We start from the raw sequence: 26482 nt of genomic DNA on the forward strand, positions 1-26482 counted from the left end.
GGCCACACAATTTTATATTCCCACAATTTAGGAGGGTTTACATTTTCTCACATTCTTGCAGACACTTGTTATTTTATATACTGTTTATATACGTGTTATAGCCACCCTAGTGGGTGCAAAATGATATTTAACTGTAGATTTGGTTTGCATATGCATAATGACTACTGGTGTAGTGAAAGATGTTCATATCTATCATTTCTTTTTTGGCATTTTACCAATGTTCTTTGAAGTAATGTCTATTCAAACTCTTTGCCCATTTAAAAAGTATTGTCTTGGGATCCCTGGGTGGCGCAGCGGTTTGGCGCCTGTCTTTGGCCCAGGGTGCGATCCTGGAGACCCGGGATCGAATCCCACGTCGGGCTCCCGGTGCATGGAGCCTGCTTCTCCCTCTGCCTGTGTCTCTGCCTCTCTTTCTCTCTCTGTGTGACTATCATAAAAGAAAGTATTGTCTTTTTATTGTTATTAAGAATAATTTACATATTATATATACATATTTCCTATAAGATATATAATTTACAATTATTTTCTCCATACTATGGGTTTTCTTTTCGTTGCCTTGATAGTTTTATTTGATCAACAATAGTTTTAAGTTTTTTTAAAGAGTTTATTTATTTATTCATGAGAGACACAGAAAGAGAGGCAGAGACACAGGCAGAGAGAGAAGCAGGCTCCATGCAGAGAGCCTGATGCGGGACTCGATCCCGGGAATCCGGGATGACACCCCGGGCTGAAGTCAGATGCTCAACCGCTGAGCCACCCAGGGATCCTCCAATAGTTTTAAATTTTGATGAAGTCCAATCTTTTGCTGCTGTGTTTTGGTTGTCATAGCTAACTCAAAGTCACAAAGATTTGCTTCTATATTTTCTTCTAACAATTTTATAATTTTTAGAACTTATATGTCTATGATCTATTTTCAGTTAATTGTGCATGATGTACTCATTTTATCCACATTTAATTCTCATTTGTTAAAATCCATTTGTTAAGCTCTGCCTTTTCCCATTGAATTGCCTTGCACCTTGTAAAGATTAATTGATAAAGGATGGTTGGATCTATTTCTGTGCTGTCTGTTTTGTTTTATTTATCTATATGTCTATTTTTGTCATCAATACCAACTGTCATTATTACTGTAGCTTTATATTCAATCTTGAAATCCGATAAGGTAAGTCCTTCAATTTCGTCCCTTTTCAAATGTCTTTAGTTATCATACATGCTTAACGTTTTTGTAAAAAATTTGTTTCTTGGGATGCCTGGGTAGCTCAGTGGTTGAGCATGATTCTGGAGTCCCGGGACCAAGTCCCACATCGGGCTCTCTGCGTGGAGCCTGCTTCTCTCTCTGCCTATGTCTCTGCCTCTCTCTCTGTGTCTCTCATGAGTAAATAAATAAAATCTTTAAAAAAATTTTTGTTTCCTTTTTATCATTTTATTTGTTTCATCATGATAAGTATACTCTTTAATTCACATCACATATTTCACCCATCCCCCAAATAAATTTTAGAATTGGTCTTTTAATTTATTTTTTTAAAGCCAGTGGAAATTTTTATCAGCATTGCATTAAATCTATAGATAAATTTGGGGAGAATTACCATCTTAACAAAATTAAATCTTGCAATCATGAATATGGTATAGCTTTTTGATTATTTAGATCTTCTTTAATTTATCTTACCAATATTTTTAAAGATTCTAATGTACAGATCTTACATATCTTTTTAAAAATTTATTTCTTGCCACTTAAGATATTTACTATTTGGATTTGCAAAAATTGTTTACAATTGTTTCCTTTGCTAATATGTAAACATACAATTTTCTTATTAACCTTGTGTTCTATGACCTTGTTAAATTCATTGGCTATAAATTATTATCCTAATAGTTTTGTTTTTGCCAGACCCTTTCATTTTAACCGCTCTTGGGAGTGTGTATCAGTATGTCACTGAAGTTTTAATTTGCCTTTTTTGATAATCAATGATGTTGGGCATTATTTTCAGGTTAATTTACCTTTCCAAAAATTGAGATTTAGTTGGCACACAATATTACATTAGTTTCAGATGTATAATATAGTGATTCATCAACTCTATATGTTATCTGATGCTCACCACAAGTGGAGCTACCATCTGTCACCATACAATGCTTTTATAATACTATTGACGATATTCCCTATGCTGTACCATCCATCCTTGGAACTTATTTGTTCCATCACTGAAAGCCTGTAATTCCCACTTCCCTTCACTCATTTTCCCATCCCCCACTCCCCTGTTACTAGCAAGCATCAGTTTCTTCTCTGTTTTCATAGGTCTGCTTCTGCTTTGTTTGCTTAATCATATTTTATTTCTTAACTTCCACAAATGAGTGAAATTATATGGTATTTGTCTTTCTCTGGCTTATTTCACTTAGCATCATACACTCTAGCTCCATCCACATCATCGCAAATGGCAAGATATCATTCTTATTATGGCTGAGTAATATTCCATGGCGTGTGTGTGTGTGTGTGTGCATGTGCGCACCACATCTTTATCCATCCATTTATTGATGGACACTAGGGTTGCTTCCATAATTTGGCTACTGTAAATAATGCTACAGTAAACATAGGGATGCATATATCTTTTCAAATTAGTGTTTTCATATTCTTTGAGTAAACACTCAGTAATGGAATTACTGGATCATATGTTAATTCTATTTTTGATTATCTGAGGAACCATCACACTGTTTTCCATGGTGGCTGCACCAGTTTGCATTCCCATCATCAGTGCATGAAAATTTCTTTTTCTCCACATCCTTACCCAACACTTGTTAATTCTTCTGTTTTTGATTTAGCCATTCTGACAGGTGTGAGGTAACATCTCATTGTGATTTTGATTTGCATTTCTCTGATCAGTGATGTTTGAGCACATTTTTATGTGTGTGTTGGCCATCTGTATGACTTCTTTGGAGAAATATCTGTTCATGTCTTCTGCCAATTTTTTAATTAGATTATTTTTTGTTGTTGAGTTCTTTAAGTTCTTTATATATTTTGTATACTAATTCCTTATCAGATATATCATTTGCAGATATCTTCCCCCTTTCAGTAGGTTGTCTTTTAGGTTTGTTAATTGTTTCCTTTGTTGTGCAGAAACTTTTTATTTTGATCAAGTCTTATTAGTTTCTTTGTCCTTTGGTTTTCCTTGCCTTAGGAGATATAACTGGAAAGATGTTGCCATAACCAATGTTCAAGAGATTACTGCCTGTGTTCTTTTCTAGGATTTATATGGCTTTAGGTCTCACATGTAGGCCTTTAATCCATTTTTAGTTTACTTTTTTTCTTACTGGTTTAGTTTCATTCTTTTACATGTAGATGTACTTTTCCCAACATCATGTTTGAAGAGAATGTCTTTTTCCCATTTCATTTTCTTCCCTCCTTTGTCAAAGATTAATTGATTTGTGGGTTTTTTTCCTGGGCTCCTTATCCTAGTCCATGGATCTATGTGTGTAATTTCGTGATAGTACTAAATTGTTTTGATTAATACAGCTTTGGAATATAACTATAAATCTGGGATTATGATACACCCAGTTTTTTCTTTTTCAAGATTGCTTTGGTTATTCAGGGCTTTTGTGGTTTCACAGAAATTTTAGTATTATTTTTTCTAGTTATTTGAAAAATGCAGTTATTATTTTGATAGGAATCACATTAAATCTGTTGCTTGCTTTGGGTAGTATGGACATTTTAATAATATTTGTTCTTCCAATTCATGAGTATGGAATATCTTTTCATTTGTTTGTGTCATCTTTAATTTCTTTCATCAATGTTTTCTAGTTTTCAAGAGTATAGTATAGGTCTTTCACATGCTTAGTCAAGTTTATTCCTAAGTATTTTATTACTTTGGTGAAATTGTAAATGGAATTGTTTTCTTTCTTAAGTTTTTATTTTAATTCCAGTTAGTTAATATACAGTGTTATATTAGTTTTAAGTGTACAGTATAGTGATTCAACACTTCCATACATGTGCTCATCATGACAAGTGCACTTCTTTATCTCCATCACCTATTTAGCCCACCACCCACCCCATCCCCTCTGGTAACCATTAGTTTGTTCTCTATAATTAAGAGACTGTTTCTTGATTTGTCTGTCTCTTCCCCTTTTCACCCTTTGCTCTTTATTTCCTAAATTCCACATATGAGTGATATCATATTGTGTTTGTATTTCACTGACTGATTTATTTTACTTAGCATTATACTCTCTAGCCCTAGTCATGTCATTGTAAATGGCAATGTTTCATTCTTTTCTATGGCTGAATAATATTCCATTGTATATGCATATACCGCATCTGCTTTATCCATTCATCAATCGATGGGCACTTGGGCTGCTTTCATGTCTTGGCTATTGTAAATAATGCTGCTATATTGTTTTTAAAAGATTTTTATTTATTCATGAGAGACAGAGGAAGAGAGGCAGAGACACAGGCAGAGGGAGAAGCAGACTCCATGCAGGGATCCCGACGCGGGAGTGGATCTCGGGACTCAGAACCATGCCCTGGGTGGAAGGCAGGCACTAAACTGCTGAGCCACCCAGGGATCCCCCTATAATGCTGCTATAAACAGGGGTGCATGTATCCCTTTGAATTAGTGTTTTTTAATTCTTTGGGCAAATACCCACTACTATGATTGCTGGATCATATAGTAGATATTTTTTAACTTTTTGAGGAACCTCTATACTGTTCTCCAGAGTGGCCACACCAGCTTACATTCCTACCATCAGTGCATGAGGCTTCCTTTTTCTCCATATCCTCACCAAGATTTGTTGTTTCTTTTGATTTTAGCCAATCTGACAGGTGTGAGGTGATAACTCATTGAGGTTTTTTTTTTAAAAAAAGATTTTATTTATTTATTCATGAGAGACAGAGGGAGAGAGGCAAAGACACAGGCAGAGGGAGAAGCAGGCTCCATGCAGGGTGCCCGACATGGGACTCGAACCCGAGTCTGCAGGATAAGCCCTGTGCCAAAGGCGGCACTAAACCGCTGGGCCACCCAGGCTGCCCCCTCATTGTGGTTTTGATTTGCATTTCCCTCATGATGAGTGATGCTGAGCATCTTTTCATGGTCTGTTTACCATCTGTATGTCTTCTTAATAGAAATGTCTTTAAACAATTAATAAGTTTTTTTAAAATAATAAATTTATTTTTTATTGGTGTTTAATTTGCCAACATACAAAATAACACCCAGTGCTCATCCCCTCATCCCATCAAGTGCCCCCCTCAGTGCCCGTCACCCATTCACCCCCAACCCCGCCCTCCTCCCCTTCCACCACCCCTAGTTCGTTTCCCAGAGTTAGCAGTCTTTATGTTCTGTCTCCCTTTCTGATATTTCCTACCCATTTCTTCTCCCTTCCCTTCTATTCCCTTTCACTATTATTTATATTCCCCAAATGAATGAGAACATATAATGTTTGTCCTTTTCTGATTGACTTATTTCACTCAGCATAATACCCTCCAGTTCCATCCACGTTGAAGCAAATGGTGGGTATATTCCATTGTGTACATAAACCACATCTTCTTTATCCATTCATCTTTCGATGGACACCGAGGCTCCTTCCACAGGTTGGCTATTGTGGACATTGCTGCTATAAACATCGGGTGCAGGTGTCCCGGCGTTTCATTGCATCTGCATCTTTGTGGTAAATCCCCAGCAGTGCAATTGCTGGGTCGTAGGGCAGATCTATTTTTAACTCTTTGAGGAACCTCCACACAGTTTTCCAGGGTGGCTGTACCAGTTCACATTCCCACCAACAGTGTAAGAGGGTTACCTTTTCTCCGCATCCTCTCCAACATTTGTGGTTTCCTGCCTTGTTAATTTAACAATTAATAAGTTTTGCCACAGTTCTATCTTATTAATCTTTTTAAGCAAGCAATTTATTTTGTAAATCTTCTCTGTTGTTTTTTCTCCTTTTTTATACGTAATTTTCTCTTTTTACAGATACACTTCACCTTTATTTTTTTAAGATTTTATTTATTTATTGAGACACACACACAGAGAGAGATAGAGAGGGAGAGAGAGGGAGAAGCCGGCTCCATGCAGAGAGCCTGATGTGGGACTCGATCCCAGGTCTCCAGGATCACGCCCCAGGCTGCAGGCGGCGCTAAACCGCTGCGCCACCGGGGCTGCCCTTTTTTCTCCTTTCTATTTCAATGTTTCTCTTATCCTTATTATTCTCTTTTTACATTTTTTCTTTTTACATTTTTTCTATGCACTTTTTACCAATTTATGATTTGGATGTTCAACTTTTTCTTTGTTTTTAATCTTTCTTGTTTCCGGTTCAAGTTATTTAGTGTCATAACTTTTTGCGTATATAACTTTTTTCAGATATGGCCCCCAAATTTTGAAATGCATAGTTTTATTATGCTTTTTAAAAAGATTTTATTTATTTATTCACTTATTTATTCATTTATTCATGAGAAAAAGAATGAGAGAGAGAGGCAGAAACATAGGCAGAGGGAGAAGCAGGCTCCCTGTGGGGAGCCCGATGTGGAGCTGGATGCGGGACTCGATCCTAAGACCCCCGGATCATGACCTGAGCTAAAGGCAGACGCTCAACCACTGACCCACTGAGGCGTCCCTAGTTTTATTATTCTATTCTAACATTTCTTAATCTCCTTTATGTTTCCTTTTTTAACTAAAGGGTTATTTATTAATATGTTATTTTATTTCCAAATATATGTGACCTATTAGTTATCCTTTGTTATTAATGTCTAACTTTATTGCATGAATTTTTATAGTAGCATTATTTATACTAGCCCCAAGTGGAAACAATCAAAATCATCAACCGATAAATGGATAAACAAAATGTGATATATTTATACAATGGAATTTTCTTCAACAATTAAAAGAAATGAAGTACTTCTCACATTAGAATTGATAAGTGAAGGAAGCCAGGCAGTATAGGTCACATATTATATAATTCTTTTCATATGAAATGTCCAGAATAGGCAAATCTATAGAGATGGAAGGTAGAATAATGGTTGTTAGAGCCTGGTTGGTAGAGGTTGTGGTTTGTGGGGGAAGGGGGAGTGACTCCTAATATGTTATTCTTTTTTTGAGTTAATTAAAATATAAAACTTATTGTAGTCATGTTTGTTTAATTTTGTGAATATGCAAAAAAGCATTCAATTGTACATTTTAAACTTGTGGATTGTATGGTATGTGAGCTCTGTGTCAATAAAAACATTAAATAAAAAAAAGCCTAGGGCTGGTGCAGCAAAGTATTGGGTAGGCATGAGACTGACTGAAGTTTTCAGCTCTCTCAGAATGGTTATTTTTTTAAAGTCTCTTATTTATTCATGACACACACACACACACACAGAGAGAGAGAGAGAGAGAGAGAGAGAGAGAGGCAGAGAGAAAAGCAGGCTCCATGCAGGAGCCTGAGGTGGGACTGATCCTGGGTCTCCAGGATCACGCCCTGGGCTGCAGGCAGCGCTAAATCTCTGCGCCACCAGGGCTGCCCTCAGAATGGTTATTTAAAGAACTATGCATTGTTTCATATTTGTTTAAAGTTTAAATAGCTCTAACTTACTGTTTATTGACAAAGGCAGGCTAAAAATGTAAAATAGTTTGTATTTTCTCCTCAATATTCTATTGATTCATTTTTTTTGTTTACCTACATAGTTTAACAAGGCAGTTTTACATAAGCTCACATCAAAAACAAAAAATAAGCATTTTCTTAACTATATGATGTACAATTTTAAAATGGTTCCCACGTTAAAGAGTCTAATGCCTCACTTAAATATTTTGGTGAGCCAAACTCTCCCCACATCTTTGGGTTCAATGAGCATTGTTTTGTTTTGTTTTAAATGTGTTGTTGCTGGCTACAAGAAATCTTGGCTTTACCTTGCACATTTTCAGAATAAATAAATCAGGAATATGAAAACCAGTATATGAATAGGGGAAATAAGAATTTGGGTGTGTGAACTGGTAGTACATTAGGAAGAAAACAGAAAAGTCATGTTAAAACAAATAAGCAACAGAAACAACCTTTTTTTTTGTGGTTTCTTAGTGAATTAGATCAGATCCGACTACAGGTTGCTGAGTGAAAAAATATTACTGTCAAACAGGGAACCCTATTCAGTACAGAGAATAGATAGCTTTTGGAATATGAGACTGGGTATAGGAAGAATGAGATAAGTCCTTTAAAGTGAAAATATCTGAGACTGCATCTGTCCTATTTTAGGAAAGCAGAGCCTGGTGTTAATTGGGCTGGGAATATCTGGGTTTGTGGGTTAGGTAAGCACTGAGCTGGCTGGAGATGGTCTGTTGTGTAAATTATGGCTACCTTCAAATTATATTTAGTTGGGCCTACACCCATGTCAGGAGGAAAAGTCAGGATTTACTTTGGGATATGAAATCATTTTAGTAAGTAGAAACCAAAGTTTTTTTTTTAAATTTATGTTTTATTGGTGTTCAATTTACTAACATACAGAATAACCCCCAGTGCCCGTCACCCATTCACTCCCACCCCCCGCCCTCCTCCCCTTCTACCACCCCTAGTTCGTTTCCCAGAGTTAGCAGTCTTTACGTTCTGTCTCCCTTTCTGATATTTCCCACACATTTCTTCTCCCTTCCCTTATATTCCCTTTCACTATTATTTATATTCCCCAAATGAATGAGAACATATAATGTTTGTCCTTCTCCGACTGACTTACTTCACTCAGCATAATACCCTCCAGTTCCATCCACGTTGAAGCAAATGGTGGGTATTTGTCATTTCTAATAGCTGAGTAATATTCCATTGTATACATAAACCACATCTTCTTTATCCATTCATCTTTCGTTGGACACCGAGGCTCCTTCCACAGTTTGGCTATCGTGGCCATTGCTGCTATAAACATCGGGTTGCAGGTGTCCCGGCGTTTCATTGCGTTTGTATCTTTGGGGTAAATCCCCAACAGTGCAATTGCTGGGTCGTAGGGCAGGTCTATTTTTAACTCTTTGAGGAACCTCCACACAGTTTTCCAGAGTGGCTGCACCAGTTCACATTCCCACCAACAGTGTAAGAGGGTTCCCTTTTCTCCGCATCCTCTCCAACATTTGTTGTTTCCTGCCTTGTTAATTTGCCCCATTCTCACTGGTGTGAGGTGGTATCTCATTGTGGTTTTGATTTGTATTTCCCTGATGGCAAGTGATGCAGAGCATTTTCTCATGTGCATGTTGGCCATGTCTATGTCTTCCTCTGTGAGATTTCTCTTCATGTCTTTTGCCCATTTCATGATTGGATTGTTTGTTTCTTTGGTGTTGAGTTTAATAAGTTCTTTATAGATCTTGGAAACTAGCCCTTTATCTGATAGGTCATTTGCAAATATCTTCTCCCATTCTGTAGGTTGTCCTTTAGTTTTGTTGACTGTATCCTTTGCTGTGCAAAAGCTTCTTATCTTGATGAAGTCCCAATAGTTCATTTTTGCTTTTGTTTCTTTTGTCTTCGTGGATGTATCTTGCAAGAAGTTACTGTGGCCGAGTTCAAAAAGGGTGTTGCCTGTGTTCTCCTCTAGGATTTTGATGGAATCTTGTCTCACATTTAGATCTTTCATCCATTTTGAGTTTATCTTTGTGTATGGTGAAAGAGAGTGGTCTAGTTTCATTCTTCTGCATGTGGATGTCCAATTTTCCCAGCACCATGGGATAGTCTTTCCTCCTTTATCGAATATTAGTTGACCATAAAGTTCAGGGTCCACTTCTGGGTTCTCTATTCTGTTCCACTGATCTATGTGTCTGTTTTTGTGCCAGTACCACACTGTCTTGATGACCACAGCTTTGTAGTACAACCTGAAATCTGGCATTGTGATGCCCCCAGCTATGGTTTTCTTTTTTAAAATTCCCCTGGCTATTCGGGGTCTTTTCTGATTCCACACAAATTTTAAAATAATTTGTTCTAATTCTCCAAAGTTTTTTAAAAAAAAATGAAATCAAGTGGTCCCTGGGTGGCTCAGTCAGTTAAGCGTCTGCCTTCGCTCAGGTCATGATTCCTGGGTCCTGGGATCAAGCCCAGTGTAGGACTTCCTGCTCAGTGGAGAGTCTGCTTCTCCCTCTGCCTCTCCTCCTGCTTGTGCTTGCTCTCTCTCTCTCTCTCTCTCTCTCTCTCTCAAATAAATAAAAATCTTTAAAAAATTTAAAAAATGAAATCAAGTATGATATAATAGGATAGAAAATAGTAGAGCACGTACTATGTAGTAGTCTGTGAAACTTATTTTAGTTATAGATATAGATATAGATACATATATATGTTCTGGCCTAAGAGGTAAAATGTATTTCTTACTATGTTAATTTTCAAAAAAGTTCAAATGGTACTGAATTAAGTGATATTTTGGTTTTGAGGTTTTTTTAAAAAAGTTTTTATCTTAATTTTATTTTTAATAAGATATGCTTATAATAAAAAACTCAATTTAGGTGGGAGTAAAATGAAATACTTCCCATAATATTTCCACTCCTCCAAGTCAAGACCATTAAAATTACTTGTGAATAAATACATATATACATACACCCAATCCCATTTTTATTTAGATACAACTTAAAAATATTATAAATTATATATCATAAAACACAAAATTTGTCATACTCTAGATACTAATGTAAAATTAGTTTCAACTAGTTTGTTTTACCTACATACCTTGGGTGAATTTTTGTACTAAATTGTTCTCTTTATGTGTGCATAATCTCCTACTGCATGGATATATATTGTTTATATATCTAGTTCCAAAACGGCCATATCAGGGATTTATAGTTTCGCTATTATAAAAAAAATGCTGTAGTAAACATACTTGTCCATATCTTTGCATTATTCTGTGATGAAATATTTAGCACTAACTCCTAAAAGTAGAACTGCTGGGTCAAGGAGAATATGCATTTAGATATTTGATGTATATTACCAAATTACCTTCCAAAGTGTTTACAACAGTTTACATTCCCATAATCGGACAGTGAGGGTTCCTGTTTCTCCTTGTTAACATTAGTTTTTATTTTATTTTATTTTACTATTTTATTTTATTTCTTATTTTTATTTATTTATTTTTTTAACATCAGTTTTTAGAAACATTTTTAAGCTTGTCCAATTTGATGAAAATAATATCAACAGTGTGTAGGCAGGGTAGCACAGAAGTTAAGAATGAAATCCTGGAGTCCCAGCAGCTAGATTTGACTCCCGGCTCTACCACATCCAAAACTGTGTGACTTTGGTCAAATTACATCATCTATTTAAATTTCAGTTCCTTCATCTGGAGAATGGGAATGCTATTCCTAAGGTACCTTGGACACAGTAAATGTTAGTATTTATTTACCTTTCAGTATTTAACATTATTAACCTAAAATTCAATGTTATTTTTAAGAATAGAAAGTAGAGTAACTTAGTGGTCTAATCAAGCTTTTTGAAGTTTGAAATGTGAATTTACCCACAATTCTTTTTTTTAAGATTTTATTTATTTATTCATAGAGACACAGAGAAAAAGAGAGAGGCAGAGACACAGGCAGAGGGAGAAGCAGGCTCCATACAGGGAGCCCGACGCGGGACATGATCCAGGGTCTCCAGGATCATGCCCTGGGCCAAAGGCGGCGCTAAACCGCTGCGCCACCAGGGCTGCCCCCAATTCATTTTTAGAAAAGTTCTGAAACCAGTTTCCTTCCTGTGGTATTCTTGGTTTAACAATGAGAAATAGAGAGCATGATTAGCATGTACCGGGTCCTTGCCACCTTCCCAGAGCATTGCACTGTACTCTTCCTTTCTTTCCATAACCATCTTGATGTTCATGGTGTGATGTTTCCATTTATAAAATTGCTAGCATAAAATTACTGAAAATTCGTGGGAAAAGGACCAATTTATATTTCTCTAGAATTATTAAAATACTTTATTTTATATCTTAATTTTTTACTTTTAAGTATAAACACATATCCATTTGCTTTCATTGATATGTTATTCTTTACATTTGCCTACTGCTTGTTTTACTGATGAAAAAAGGAAGAGATTTAAAATTTGGAAAGAGGGATCCCTGGGTGGCACAGCAGTTTGGCACCTGCCTTTGGCTCAGGGCGTGATCCTGGAGACCCGGGATCGAATCCCACGTCAGCCTCCGGGTGCATGGAGCCTGCTTCTCCCTCTGCCTATGTCTCTGTTTCTCTCTCTCTCTCTCTGTGACTATCATAAATAAATAAAAATAAAAAATAAAATAAAATAAAATTTGGGAAGAATTATATATGTTTTATCTTGAGTTGTTTTACCTTAAGAGAAACTAAAATAACTTGCTAGTCTCCATTGTCTGAAGGCTTCCGCATGTCTTATCACTCTCAGAGCCAGAAACCTGCTGAAAAATATCTCAGTTGTTTCATTTTTCTCGAGTTATTTTAGAAATTCTGTTAAAAAGTAGGTAATGTGCTGTTTGCTATGAGTGAAAATGACTACATGCAAAATCTTAAACAAATGCCACAGTTATTGAATCACATTTATTTAATTATTAGCTTAGAGTGTAAGATGAACTGCTATGGAAGTCAGAAAGTCTAACTGTTGCCAAAATGAGGAGTGGAAACTTTCACTCATGTTATTAATCAAAACCACTGTTGTATGAGGAATGTCATGTCTAAACCAGTTTTTAATATATAAAACTCTATATCAATGACTGGATGGTGGACCCCCTTTAAAGAAAAGGATTGTGGACCCTCTTTAAAGAAAAGGAAAAAAATAATCAATTTGTAGCTTAATGGACTGAGCCACCTAAGTGCCCCTTTCTGGGAGTTTAAATGTAAACAGTAATGCCTTCATCACCCTTAGAATGTCTCTCAGAATTGAAATAGGCTCTGTTTGTATTTTTTTTTTGGAACTGTGGCTAATTAAGAATCAAAATGGACACAGAAAATGGCCACAAGAAGATCATCCTCAGATCTTTTCCAATAGACAGCTTTGATATAGTTCTGTTGATATGAAAGTGTGAAGAAAATGCTAAATTCTGGTTGCCTGGGTGGCTCAGCGGTTGAGCGTCTGCCTTTGGCTCAGGTCATGATCCCGGGATTGGGTCCCACATTGGGCTCCCTGCATGGAGCCTGCTTCTCCTTCTGCCTGTATCTCTGCCTCTCTCTGTGTCTCTCATGAAAAAATAAATAAAATATTAAAAAAAAGAAAATGCTAAATTCTAAGAATTAAGAATTTTGGTGGGTAGTAAATCACATGGATGAAATAGATTACAATTTTAAAGTATACATTGATAGTTTTTTCTTTTGAAGATTTTATTTATTTGAGAGAGAGAGAGCAAGAGAGAGAGAGAGAGAGCAAGCTTGAGTGGGGAAGGGGCAGAGGGAGAAGCAGACTTCCTGCTGAGCAGGGAGCCAGACACCAGACTCCATTAGGGAGTCCTGGATCATGACAGGAGCTGAAGGCAATGGTTAACTGACTGAGCCACCCAGATGTCCCAGTTTATTTTTTTCTCACCAAGAAACATCATAAGGGGATACTTGCAGAGGGAAGTTTTTAAAGATTTTATTTCTTTATTCATGAGAGACACAGAGAGAGGCATAGACATAAGCAGAGGAAGAAACAGGCTCCCTCTGGGGAGCCTGATGAGGGACTTGATCCCAGGATCCCAGATCACCACCTGAGCCAAAGACAGGCCCTCAATCACTGTACCACCTAGACGCCCCAAAGAGGGAGTTAAGTGGAGAGTTGGACCTCTGGATAACTATGGAAAAGGATTTTCCCTTCCTTCAACCATTTTCCACTTATAGCTACTATAATCTTGGCCTTAGCCTAAGGTAAGAAACTAGGTCAAGTCTAGTCAAAGCAGCAAATGGGCCAGAACCAAGCCTGGGGCTTGGGAATGGTGTCAACAATAGTATAAGATTTAGGCTAAGCTAGATCTAGGAGCCTGGCTAGCTATGCAGTGGGGTTGGGCAGCTGATATGCAATTTTTCTTATGTTCCATGCAGGTCAAGTCTGGAAAATCTAGGTTGGGCATATGTAACATGGGAGCCAGATTTGTCAGCAGTCTTTAAAGAGTCCACCACAAAACCTTTGTTAATATTAAACCTAGGATAGTTTCAAATTATTTGCTGCAATTACCAACAAATGACCCTGAACTACTTTTTCCATGTTACAGTCCTAAGTACACCCAGTCACATAAACAGGAGGAAATGGAGATTAGATATTGATATAATAGACTGGAAGGCATTGTAATGCAATTGCAAAAATTGGCTTCAGAATCAGACATGGATTTAAATCTCTGGTGCATCACTTAATTTCTTGGCCAAGTAGCTTAACTCCTCTGAGTTTTAGTTTCCTCATCTGTAAATTGAGGGTGCCAATAGAACCTTTTCTTATGGAGTTGTCATGCAAAGTAAACGAGACCATTTAGGTAAAGTGTCTGGTAGGAGAGAAGTCATCAACCTATGCTGCCCCCAGCCCTCATCTTCCCCTCTAGTTTCTCTTCTTGTTACTGATACAGCCCAGTTAACTTCCGTATCTTTTCTATGTTTTTGTGAAAGAAGGACTGTGACATTTTAGGACAAATGCCTTTAAGATTTTTTTGTAAGAAGCAGAAGGAATATAAAATATTACTTTATAGCTTTGGGAGTAAACTCTCTTAAAACACATCTCATAAATTACTGAAGCTTAAAATATGTCATTTGGAAAATTACCTTTCTTTCCAGGCCCTCAGGATGTTAAAAAAAGAACCTTCCTTATATATATTTTTTCCAGAATTGGATAAGAGCAAATGATTAACAAGTACTGTATTGAAATATTTTAATGAAGCTAGCTGTGGTCCCAGATGGGAGAGATAAAACAGAAGCTGGCATATTAAAAGTTAATATTGGATATTTATTTTTCTCATGGATGTATACTGCCTTTCCCAAACATTTATAACATATGGTTTCTTTACTTTCCCTCTTCTTATATTTTGCAAATTGTGAAAGTAATTTTAAATTTATAAGAGGCTGATCTGCTTCATTGGGTTAAAGGGTTATGGCTTTGATTCCAACATGAAGGACAGACAGACAGACACATCAAGCTGATAAGCTCCTATCCTGGATGACCTGAGCTGAACAGTTTTGAGACTTCTAGCTATCCTGCAACTCCACCTTAGAGTAATACACTAAAATGCTTAACTCCTGAGAATTTCAGGTTCTGATTCTTAAAACCTGAAAGGGAGTCTTGGCTTTGTTGTTATGCTGTGGACTCTTTGAGTATCCTGAAAATTGAGAAAGCATATTTAGCCAGACCATAAACCAAGATAGAGTTTCTGTGTTAATTGAAGTGAAAATTTCTTTGAGCATATTTTTGTTTTTATTTTCCTATAATAATGATGAACAGGGATCAAGCTGTGTTGTTATATAAATAGTAATATTTTTCCTAGGAATGTCATTGTAAGCAATCTGACTGTCTCTGCTTCTGATGCTGTCCATCAGACCAAGAACAATGAAAAAGCTTTGGGCTCAAGCAACATTTACTGAGGAGTTGTTATACTCCAGGCACTTCCACATACATTCACTATAGTTAATCCTTAGAAAAACTTTTGAGGAAGATATTGCTCCAAGGAGAGTTTCCGTGACTTACTCAAATTCACAGAGATTCTAAGGGGTGGAGTGGAGCTAGACCATATTTCAGCTCTATATTAGCTATATTGCTCTAGCTCTGTGTTCTTTCCACAACATCACAGCTAAAATAGAGTGATTGCTTCAGAAAGAGATACTGTCCTATAGTAAGACTGTAGAGGTGGTGTTACCTTTACATTCAAGAAATAGGGGAAATGGGATTTGTCTCTCCCAATTTTTTAAAAAAGTTTATTTTTACATCAATTTTAAGGTCACAGCAAAATTGAGAGGGAGGTATAGAGATGTCCCATATGCCCCTCCACCCCCACATGCATAGCTTCCCTTGTTATCAACATTTCCCACCAGAGTGGCACATTTGTTACAGTTAATGAACCTACATTGACACATCATGATTACTCAAAGTCCACAGTTTACAATATGGCTATACATTCTATGCATTTGGACACAGGTATAATGATATGTATCCACCATTGTAGCATCATACATAGTATTTTCACTGCCCTAAAAATCCTGTTTTACTCCACCTATTAATCTGTCTCTCTCGTTTATAGCAGCAATGTCCACAATAGCCAAACTGTGGAAGGAGCCTCGGTGTCCATCGAAAGATGAATGGATAAAGAAGATGTGGTCTATTTATACAATGGAATATTACTCAGCCATTAGAAATGACAAATACCCACCATTTGCTTCAATGTGGATGGAACTGGAGGGTATTATGCTGAGTGAAATAAGTCAATCGGAGAAGGACAAACATTATATGGTCTCATTCATTTGGGGAATATAAAAAATAGTGAAAGGAAATAAAGGGGAAAGGAGAAAAAATGAGTGGGAAATATCAGAAAGGGAGACAGAACATAAAGACTCCTAACTCTGGGAAACGAACAAGGGGTGGTAGAAAGGGAGGTTGGCAGGGGGTGGGTGTGACTGGGTGATGGGCACTGAGGGGGGCACTTGATGAGATGAGCACTGGGTGTTATTCTGTATGTTGGCAAATTGAACACCAATAAAAAATAAATTTATAAAAAAAAAATCTGTCTTTCTCTTTTCCATACCCTACAGCACAACCCTTCTTTTTACTGTCTCCATAGTTTTTGTCTTTTCCAGAATGTCATAATGTTGGCATCATATAGTATGTAGTCTTTTCAGATTTTTTTATTTCACTAATATGCATTTAAGTTTCCTCCATGTCTTTTCTTGTCCTAATAGCTCTTTTCTTATTGGCAGTGAATGATATTCCATTGTATGGATATACCACGGCTTATTTATACACATACTTGCAGAAAGACATCTTGGTTCCTTCCAAGTTTTGGTAATTATGAATAGAGCTGAAAGGGACCAACTTATACCTCTCAAAGGTTAAAAATCTTACTAAGGTAGATTGGCCCAGGATGTAAAGACCCTTGGTGTTAAGCAAAGCAGTAATTTAAAAAAATTGATGTTCAGGAATTTTCTTTAAGTCAAGGCCCTGTTCTAACTCTTCCCCATCCATCTCACTAAGAGCTGCATTTCCAATAAAGGCTATGTTTTATGTTTAATAATAGCAAATATCATAGGATTTCACTCATGTGGAATTTAGGAAAGAAAACAAAGGGGGAAAAAAGAGACAGAGAGGCAAACCAAGAAACAGACTCTTAATTATAGAGAACAAAATGATGGTTCCAGAGGGGAGGTCGGTAGGGGGGATAGGTAAAGTAGGTGATGGAGATTAAGGAGGGCACTTGTTGTGATGAGCCCTGTTGTATGGAAGCACTGAATCACCATATTGTACACTTGAAACTAGTGTTACACTGTATGTTAACTAACTAGAATTTAAATAAAAACTTACAAAAAGAAATACCTCTGAATGACCAAACTTAGACTTACCCAGTCAAATAATATAACATTATTAATGCTAGGTACACTCTTACTTGCCTAACTTACTATACTCAAAGTGTTTTTACAGTCATATATTTTATCCTTTATCTAGACAATGAGGCTCAAGTGCTGAGGAAAACAAATGCCCTGGATTGAATACCAGAAAAAAAAGAGGATTGAAATTAGAACTTGCTAATCCTACAGAACAAGGTACCTGTCCTCCAAAGAGAGGGAGGCTACAATTTTCAAATATGTCTATGTCCTAACCCCTGGAACCTGTGAAATATTACCTTACATGACAAAAAAAAATCACAGATGTGATTAAGTTAAGGATTTTGAGATGGGGAGATTATCCTGAGTTATTTGGTGGGATCTTATTAAATGAAAGCAGGAGGCAGGAGAGACAGTGTCAGAGCAATGCAATGGGAGAAAGACTTGATCAGGCATCACTGGCTTCAAAGATGAAGGAAGAGACCTATGAGTCAAGGAGTGTGAACAGCTTTTAGAAGCCGGATTGGGGTCTTCAAACTTTTATTCACATAACCCCTAGAAGAGCATCAGCAGCACAGTAGAGCAGAGTAGATGGGAGGAATTGCGTGCAGGACCTGCAAAACATCTAGGAAAATGCTCAATTAATGCAGTTACTATTTTCCATGTGGGTATCAGTCCTCTGACATCTTGGTTTTGACCAAGTGAGGTCCATTTCTGATTTTTGACTTCCAGAAATGTAAGATAATAAATTTGTGTTAAGTCACCAAGTTTGTGGTAATTTTTTTATAGCAGAAATATGACACCTGTACAGGTGGGTTAGCCATTATTACTCTATTTACAACCCCCTTCAGTTCTGGTTTTTCTTGGCTTTCTTAACGGGGCAATGTAATCTAAACAGTTCTCTAAAATAAAAATGGATCCTTTTGCCCATGTACACAGGATTTTTCAACCCGTAGCTGCTCTTAATCTCAAGGCATCTGCCTGTAAGAGTAGCCTCAGTTCTCCTAACTTGGACAATGAGCAAGAAATCTCTTAGCTAAGCTGCAAGACAATTTATAACATCCCCTTCTTAGGTTTTCCACTTACACATGGAAAATCATGCGCTTTAATGAACAACCTATGCAATGAGTTGAATCACAAAAACCATGCTCTGAGGTCCTATTCAGAAAAAAAGCTAACTCCTAATTATGGCCTCCCTTCCTTTGGCAGGGTTTCTGAGCCTAGCATTGAGATCCTAGGGTAGGAGTGAACCTTTAAGGTTGTTCAGTCTAGAGCCCATGGGAACTAGAACACAGGGATCAGGAGAAATGGGCAAGGGAAGAGGAAAGGAAGTTGCTCCCTCAGAGGGAGGCTGGAAAGAGAGCAAGGAAAAAAAATACAGCCAAGTAATGGGAAGTGAGAGATGGCCTCCCACAATCAACGCCTTCTGGATTCTCTCGCACATTTGGGAAACTTTCCATTTAGGCTCTAGTTTGGCGCACCTGCCCCTAGAGGCTGGGCCTGGGGAGCGAGCTTGGGGCAGGCTGGGAAAGTCTTGCTTGGAGAGCCGCCGCCTGGCTGGGTGGTGGGGAGATCGAAGGGAGGAGTCATGGGGCGAGAAACGGAAAGACTACATCTCCCAGGCCACCACGCTTTCCAGCTGGAGTCCTAGGGCGCCGACTGCTCCCCAGTTTCCGTAGGGAAGCGCCAGGCTACCACAGCTATTGTGCGTAGCGATATCGCCGTCCTCTTCCCTCTCGGGTGTCTAGGAAGCAGGCTACGTTTCATTGCTGCCCGGGCTTAACCCCTCTGGCTCCTAACAGGACAGCAGGCCGGCTCCCTTGAACCAGGAAGAACTCTTGGGAGCAAGAACACTTTGGTAACGCAATCCCAGGGTGCGAGGAAGACAGTTGAAGAAGGAGCCCGAGTACTAGGACTCGGCACAAAGGTTCGCTGGGGCGGGGCGGCAGATCTGGCTTTAAAAAGGGGGAGGGGATAGTGCAATCAGGGTTGCCCGCGGAGTTCAGCAAAGGAAATCTTCAGCTAGCTCGGGAACGAGGAGCTAGCAGAGGAGGCTTTCCAGCCCCAGCGCCCACCCCAGCCTACACCCTGGGCCGGCCGAAGTGTCACGTTTGCAATTGCTCGGGTAGGATCCCACTGGTCTTCGGAGGCAAGCTGGACTGTCAGGGGGAGGCAATGCCTTGGGGGCATGCTGCTTGCTAGGCGGAAACCCTCCAGGGACGGACAGTATTAGGTAGCTTTCCGTGTCACCTGAAGCAATTGCCGGCCGCCCGCTTCCGGTACAGACCAACCAGCTGTACCCGGGAATCTCTACAGAACAGGTACCTGTCCTCCAAAGGGAGGGAGGCTACGAGTTTCCCAGGCGGGTCCCGCACGCAGTTCCTGCCATCTACTCCGCTCTACTGTTCGGCTGATGCTCTTGGTCTTTGTGTCTTTCTTCTCCCCTCGCCATCAGAACCATGGGGCATCCCCCGCTGGAGTTCAGCGACTGCTACCTGGACAGCCCTGATTTCCGTGAGAGGCTCAAGTGTTATGAGCAAGAGCTGGAGAGAACCAATAAATTCATTAAGGACGTGATCAAAGATGGCAACGCACTTATCAGCGCAATGAGAAGTAAGTGGAAGGCTTCGATGGATGAGCCGGTTCCCTGAGCCAGCGGCTCTGGCTCTGGCCTTTAAGCTCTTCCACACTGCAGGGGGACGGGGCGGTTCAGGGTGATTCCCAATTCAGTTCTCTGAAGCGAATGGGTTTCTGGAGCACTTCCAAAGTGGTCTCAAGTAGAAGTGGAAGGTGGTGGCTATGACTAGAACTTTAGTGGCCTTGACCTTATGAGACGGGATCTGTACCTGTGCCAAGAACCTTCTTGCTCTGCAACTCTCCTAACTTGGCAGATTGTTGTTCTGAAGGGATAATTTTCCTATACTGTTTTTTTTTTAATTTTTCTATACTGTTGAACATGTTTAGTACTCATGTGTTGGGTGAGGAGACATTCAAGCTGACCAAGAAACTGCCCTAGCACCTGCTAAAGAAGAGAGGTTTGAGGCCGGCAGCTTGAGTAATGCCTCTGGTTGCTAATGGATGAGTGTGGGAGCAGTAAAAAAAATTCCCTATATCAACTTGTTTTCTAAGGAAAGCACCTTTGCCCCACTGATTTTTTCCTTTAAGGTACTGAGCTATGGTTTGGTTTAGAGTCATTCTAAGCTCAGAATTATGGGATGGCCTCACATGCCACTGAATTCTGCTTGGGGGTGAAACAAAGACCTGCCTAGTACCTGGCAGAAGGAGTCCAGCCCCCAGGGAGCATACTTTAGGGTTAGGGTTAAAAGCCACTGATCTGGAGAAACCTCACCTAGCTTGGCTTTCCCAGTGATCACAGCTGAAAGCTGTGGGACCCTACCCCCCTTTCCCACTGTGTGGAGTTTTTATTTCTGCTAGTTGGCAGAAAGCTTGGAGTAATAGAAAGAATAATAAACATTCTCAACAAGAGTGCAGGCAAGCCAGCCCTTTGTGCCAAAGTATATACCCAGAAGAATGGAGGATGGTGATTGGGTGGAGTGATAATTTTTTTTCTTCTTGGCTGAAAAATGATTGCAAAAAATAAAGTCACTGGTCATAGTTGCTGGTAAATATGTCCTGTGTGCTTATAGATTTGTTCTGAATGGATTTATCCCCAAAAGTCCAGTGTGGGGACCTTCTTAAGGCAGATGCAGAGCAGGGAGAAAGGTTTGGGAGTGCAGTGGTAACTGCTACCAGCTGGCATTTTTGTGCAGCTCTTTTGATTTGCTCCTGGGAATCTGTGCTTTCACTGCCAGTGTTGTCTGCCATTTCGCTTAGAATATATCAATTGTCCAAGTGCCTGGTGGTCATTTGATTGAGTTTGATTATTTAGTGTTTTGTTGTATTCTGATCCAAACAAGAGTACACTCTTGGCAGCATCTTAAAGAATGGGTATTTGAGATGCTGATTCTTAGAGACTTATAGGTGAGACTTTGGGGTGCGCTGCCACTTAATAGAATTCATTGAGAGGTTCACAATATACAGGTTGTGTCACAAAAGTAGTTAGAATGGTTGGGGGTTAATTGAAAGGGATTGGGGAGAATGTTTGGATTTTTAAAAATTTTACTTATTATGATAAACTGTTTGGTGTAGTAGTTAGATGTAGCTCATCATAAGCCCCAGGAAGGGAATGGTTTTGTGAAGTGTATGGTAAGCTGAAATTGTTTGTTATGGGAAGTTACCGGGTACAGAGAGATTAAGATTTTTAAGAAAATATAAACAATTTAATAAAAACACTTGAGGAAGGGCAGATTTTTGTATGCGAAGGGCAAGTTGTGGTTCTTACTCTTTCCTTCTTCTCTGAGACAGAACCTGGTAAGAGTCAACAGTTATGCAGGCCTAAACCTTTGCAGATGGCTGGAAGATCCAAGAAATTTTTTGGCCCATGGGACTTCTTGATATTCAGGGTGGTTTTCTGTTTCTGAATATACATAGAAAGTCAAAAGAGGGCAGGGAGGAAATAAAACCCAGCAGCTAACCCACACTCCGTTTCTTTCCTTTAAGTTGCATGATTCTAAAACATGATTAGGTAGAGGCAAAGGCGGGATGTTCCCCACTGTCTTGACCACAGTAATGTTTATACTCCCACTCGACAACTTTTTGAGAATGAGTGAGGAAGCAAAACAAAGGTATGCTCTTGTTTTGTGTGGAGGAAACAGGAAACTGGAACTGGAGTTAGAAGCCCTGGCTTCACCATCTTGGGATAGGATGGCACAGATTGCTGACTTCATCTGTTAATTGTGGGTAATCAGAACCATCTCACAGGGTTGTTTTGAGACTCAAAGGAGTTAATGGTTTATGAAAATGTTGTAAATGGAAACAGCTAAATGTAGAAAGTTGTTGATAATACATCTTTAGGCTGATAATGTATTTGCTGGTGACTGTATTTTTCAGTAGGTTTCTGAAGGGAAATGAATAAGCAAAAGTAGTTGGAAACATTTTTTTGCTGTCATCCTATTGTAAAATGTCAGTCCCTACGTTGGCATGTCTGAGCAGTTAATTTTGTGTTCATGTGTGGGGATTCATTTTGGCATTTGGAGTCTGGCATTAAAGTCAGAAAGAGGGACACCTGGGTGGCTCAGTTAAGTGTCTGCCTTCAGCTCAAGTCATGGTCCCCGGGTCCTGGGATCCAGCCATACTTGGGGCTCCCTGCTCAGTGGGGAGCCTGCTTCTCTCTCTCTCCCTCTCTCCCTTCCCTGCTTGTGCTCTCTCACACGCTCTCTCTCAAATAAATAAATAAAATCTTTAAAAAGAAGTCAGAAAGAATGATTGATACCTTTTCATTTAACTTACTAAATTGACTAACAAATCAAATGGCTCATATTTCTAGGAACCGATGAAATTTGGTGCATTGTACTGCAGAAACTAGTTGCAGTTTTTGTTAAAGCTGTTAGCCTAGGTGGAACTTGATTTCTACATTTGTCCTGGTAGTGTCTGATTTTGTACAGAGTACCAGATAAGGTTTAAGTCATAGCTTTGTGTGATAACTTATTCATTAAACATAGGTCCCTATTGAATATTTAGATTTACTTACATCTGTGCTCAGAGGTAGTTGATGTTATGAACAATACTCAACATGTCTCCCTTGGGGAAGTAGTTGATTTCCCCCCTTTAAATGTGATCTATTTATAATTGTTGGAATAAAAGACGATGATTATAACTTAAACTAGTAGAAAATCAAAATGCCATGACTCTGAAAGGTAAACATAACATATTGCCTGCTTTTCTCTGTCCATTGTGTTTACGCTGGCAGTTTTGGTCCTTGATATTATTTGAATATTTTCTAAGCACTCAGGTTGAGTATTATTCAGAACAAGTGGTATGGCTCCTGCCTATATCACAATGTAACACGATACATCTAATAAATGTTATATATAATTCAGTGAACACATACCATTCATTCAGTAAATACTTATGCATATACTGTATTCAGGCCACTGTTGCCAGGGCTATCACAGATGTGGCAGACTTAGTCATAGATGGATCTTGCCTTCAGAAAGTTCCTAGACTGGTAGGAGAGAAAAGACATTGGTAGAGATCACTATCATGTAAGGTGGTAGATGTGGATCAGAGCCACAAGAATGGAACAGGTGGATATTGTGGCACGTGACACTAGCAGGAGAGCTCATTTTATGGTGGGAGGACAGGGAAAAACAAAGGATGAAGTAGCACTGGAACTGGGCAGAATTAATACTTATTGCTTGTTTAACTGTTCCCATGTGCCAAGTACTAAAATATTATAACAGCCTTAGGAGGTAAGGATTATTATTCCCATTTTGTAGATGAGAAAATTGAAGTTCAGAGGTGTTAAGTAACTTTCTCAACTAATAAGGGTGAGAGTCTAAATTAGAACCCAGACCTGAATCTAAAGGCCCTGCTTACTTTTCTGTGTTGCACTACATTCAGGACAAGGCATTTTGTGTAGTAGGAATGACATAGAGGATGAAAAGGGACAGCAGATAATTCAAGTCATCAATATATAGCGTGCAGGAAGGGAGTTTTGGGAGATGAGATTGGAATGGAAGGTTGAGGCCTTGACTGTGCAGGGACCTATTAAGTACTTCAGATTTTTCTTTATAGATTGGGAGTATTAAAAATATTTTTGTTAGGAGAGAGGAATGGTTTGAGCTGTGCTTCAGGAAAATTCATCTGAGAATTATATGTAATCCCACTCAAATATCTGTGACTTTCAGAAGTTATTTGGCAGCCTTAAATTCCCTTTTTTAAAAGATTTATTTATTTATTTGAGGAGAGGAGGGGCAGAGGAGAGTCTTAAGCTGTCTCCACATTGAACACAGAGCCCTTACACAGGGCTTAATATTATGACCCTGAGATCACCACTTGAGCTGAAACCAAGAGTCCAATGCTTACCAGACTGCACCACCCAGGTACCCCTAAATTCTCTTTGATATATGGGACTCCTGGGTGGCTCAGTGGTTGAGAGCATCTGCCTCTGGCTCAGGGCGTGATCCCATGGTCCTGGGATCAAGTCCCACAACGGGCTCTCCTTGAGGAGCCTGATTCTCCCTCTGCTTATGTCTCTGCCTCTCTCTCTGTGTCTCTCATGAATAAATAAATAAAATCTTTTAAAAAATTCTCATTGATATAGCTCAGAGGTCAGCAAACCTCTTCTGTAAAGGGCCATATTTTAGGCTCCACAGGCCGTACAGTCTCTGTGGTAATTACTTAGCTGCCATTGTTGCGCAAAGACCGCCATAGATAATATGTACATGAAATGAAAGTGGTTGTGTTCTAATACAACTTTATTTATTGACATTGAAATATAAATTTCATTTAATTTTCATATGTCACGAAATATTCTTCTTTTGAATTGTTTAACTGTTTAAAAATATAAAAACCATTCTCAGCTTGACTAGGGGAGTGAGGCATACAAAAATAGGCAACAGGTGGGTTTATCTCACTGGTAGTAGTTGGCAGACCTCTGATATAACTAGTTAACCTAAAAAAAAAAAAACTAAAATGCCTAAAGGGCTTCTTATTGGTAAGGCAATGAAAATACCTAATAGTAGAATATAATGGTGTATTTCACGTTCCCGTCAACTAGGTTTAACTTGGTGTGCTATTATGCCTGATCTGGATTCAGAGATTCAAATGCTGACAGAGGCAAAGGAAAAACAGAAAAGTATAAAGCTGTTGTATATGGGTTAATAGGGCTGAAGAGATTGGGGTAAAAAACAGCAGCCTCACCCCATTCAAATGGTCTTTTTTTTTAATGTGCTAACTAAATAAAATACATTCACAGTCTATATTTAATCAGTTTGCAACTCCTGAATTAGATGATCTAACTCTATTAGTCTATGAGTCTTGGACTCTAGTGGGCTAAGAAAATGAAAGGCAATAGTCTCCAGATAGAGATTTCTCTGGGAAAGCATTACTGCGCACTGTTAGCACATGAGCAGAGGCAGAATGATAGTTTAATGGGAGAAAAAAACCCTAGACATGACAATTAGACACCTGGGTATGGTTCTGTTACTAATGGAATTGGTGACTGTGATAAATCATTTTTCTGGGGCCCCAGGGCTGTAGCTTTATAAAGGTAGGGGTGGGTAGGAGATCTGTAAGCTCACTTTCAGCTCTAACATTCCATGGTGGGTTTTTTTTTTGTATTACATATTGTAGTTTAATCATTTGTGAAAGAAATGATTGACTCAATTATAGGAACTTATTTTATGCCTACATAAATTTTCACATTATTTTAGTGTACATGTCAGCATTAAATAGACACATTTAAACAAAAATTTTAGTCTTTTGAAAACTAAGGATAACATGCTTTATGTATGTTTGTATATATAAAGCAGATACAAGAAAAAAGCCTACACATATACATGTACAATCACACATACATAGGCTCTCTGGGACTAATCAAAATTTATGTCTGGCTAGCTTAATCAGTACAGCATGTGGCTCTTGATCTCAGGGTCCTGGGTTCGAGCCCCATGTTGGGTGTAGAGATTACTTACATAAACTTAAAAATATTTAAAAACATAAAAATATAAAACATGCATTCTGTACTAAAAATGTACATGAAATCGATAAAGTAGAAATCATATAAGTTGTATAGCATTTATAACCTAGTCTTAAATTCATCAAAAATGTCACTTTCTTATATCCTATACTTTTTAAAAAAGATTTTAAAAATTTATTCATGAGGGACACAGAGGCAGAGGGAGGAGAAGCAGACTCCATGCCAGGAGCTCGATGTGGGACTTGATTCCAGGACTCCAGGATCACAGCCAAAGGTAGACACTCAACCACTGAGCCATCCCAGGCATCCCTTATCTCCTATACTTTTAAAGATGAGAGTTTTAGATGTTTATCATAAGGTGACCTTTTGGGATATCTGTTCAGTTCTTGCTTTGGCAACTTACTGTCTGGTAAGTGCTTACCTGGAAGGATTGTTTGATTCCATCTGTGAGGCAAATTTCTTTTTGAAGATCCTCAGTGGGGAGCCATCTCTAGCTTGACACAGAGAGAACCTGGTTGCTAGTTCCAACTCTGTCACTAGCTTGCTGTATGACATT

The 26482-nt window shown here is 38.6% G+C and overlaps 1 protein-coding gene and 1 long non-coding RNA gene across 7 annotated transcripts in view; one reads left to right on the forward strand and one right to left on the reverse strand.

Moving 5' to 3' along the window:
• The window catches only part of LOC144308463 (uncharacterized), an 852603-nt gene that overhangs the window by 764079 nt on the left and 62042 nt on the right, over positions 1-26482 (reverse strand). The gene's annotated exons all lie outside the window — the stretch shown is intronic.
• Positions 18954-26482, forward strand: part of OPHN1 (oligophrenin 1) — a 587085-nt gene continuing 579556 nt past the window's right edge. For 4 of the 6 annotated variants that reach the window (XM_077888994.1, XM_077888992.1, XM_077888991.1 and 1 more), the window contains exons 1-2: positions 18956-19311; positions 19840-19997. In XM_077888994.1, coding sequence (XP_077745120.1) covers positions 19844-19997 — 154 coding nt within the window. In that variant the 5' untranslated portion in view covers positions 18956-19311; positions 19840-19843. Of the gene's footprint in view, positions 19312-19341; positions 19706-19839; positions 19998-26482 lie in introns of those variants that run through there. The other 2 variants (XM_077888989.1, XM_077888990.1) reach the window with 2 other exon arrangements.

The sequence above is a fragment of the Canis aureus genome, chromosome X (assembly GCF_053574225.1).
Source record: "Canis aureus isolate CA01 chromosome X, VMU_Caureus_v.1.0, whole genome shotgun sequence".
Lineage (NCBI taxonomy): Eukaryota > Metazoa > Chordata > Mammalia > Carnivora > Canidae > Canis > Canis aureus.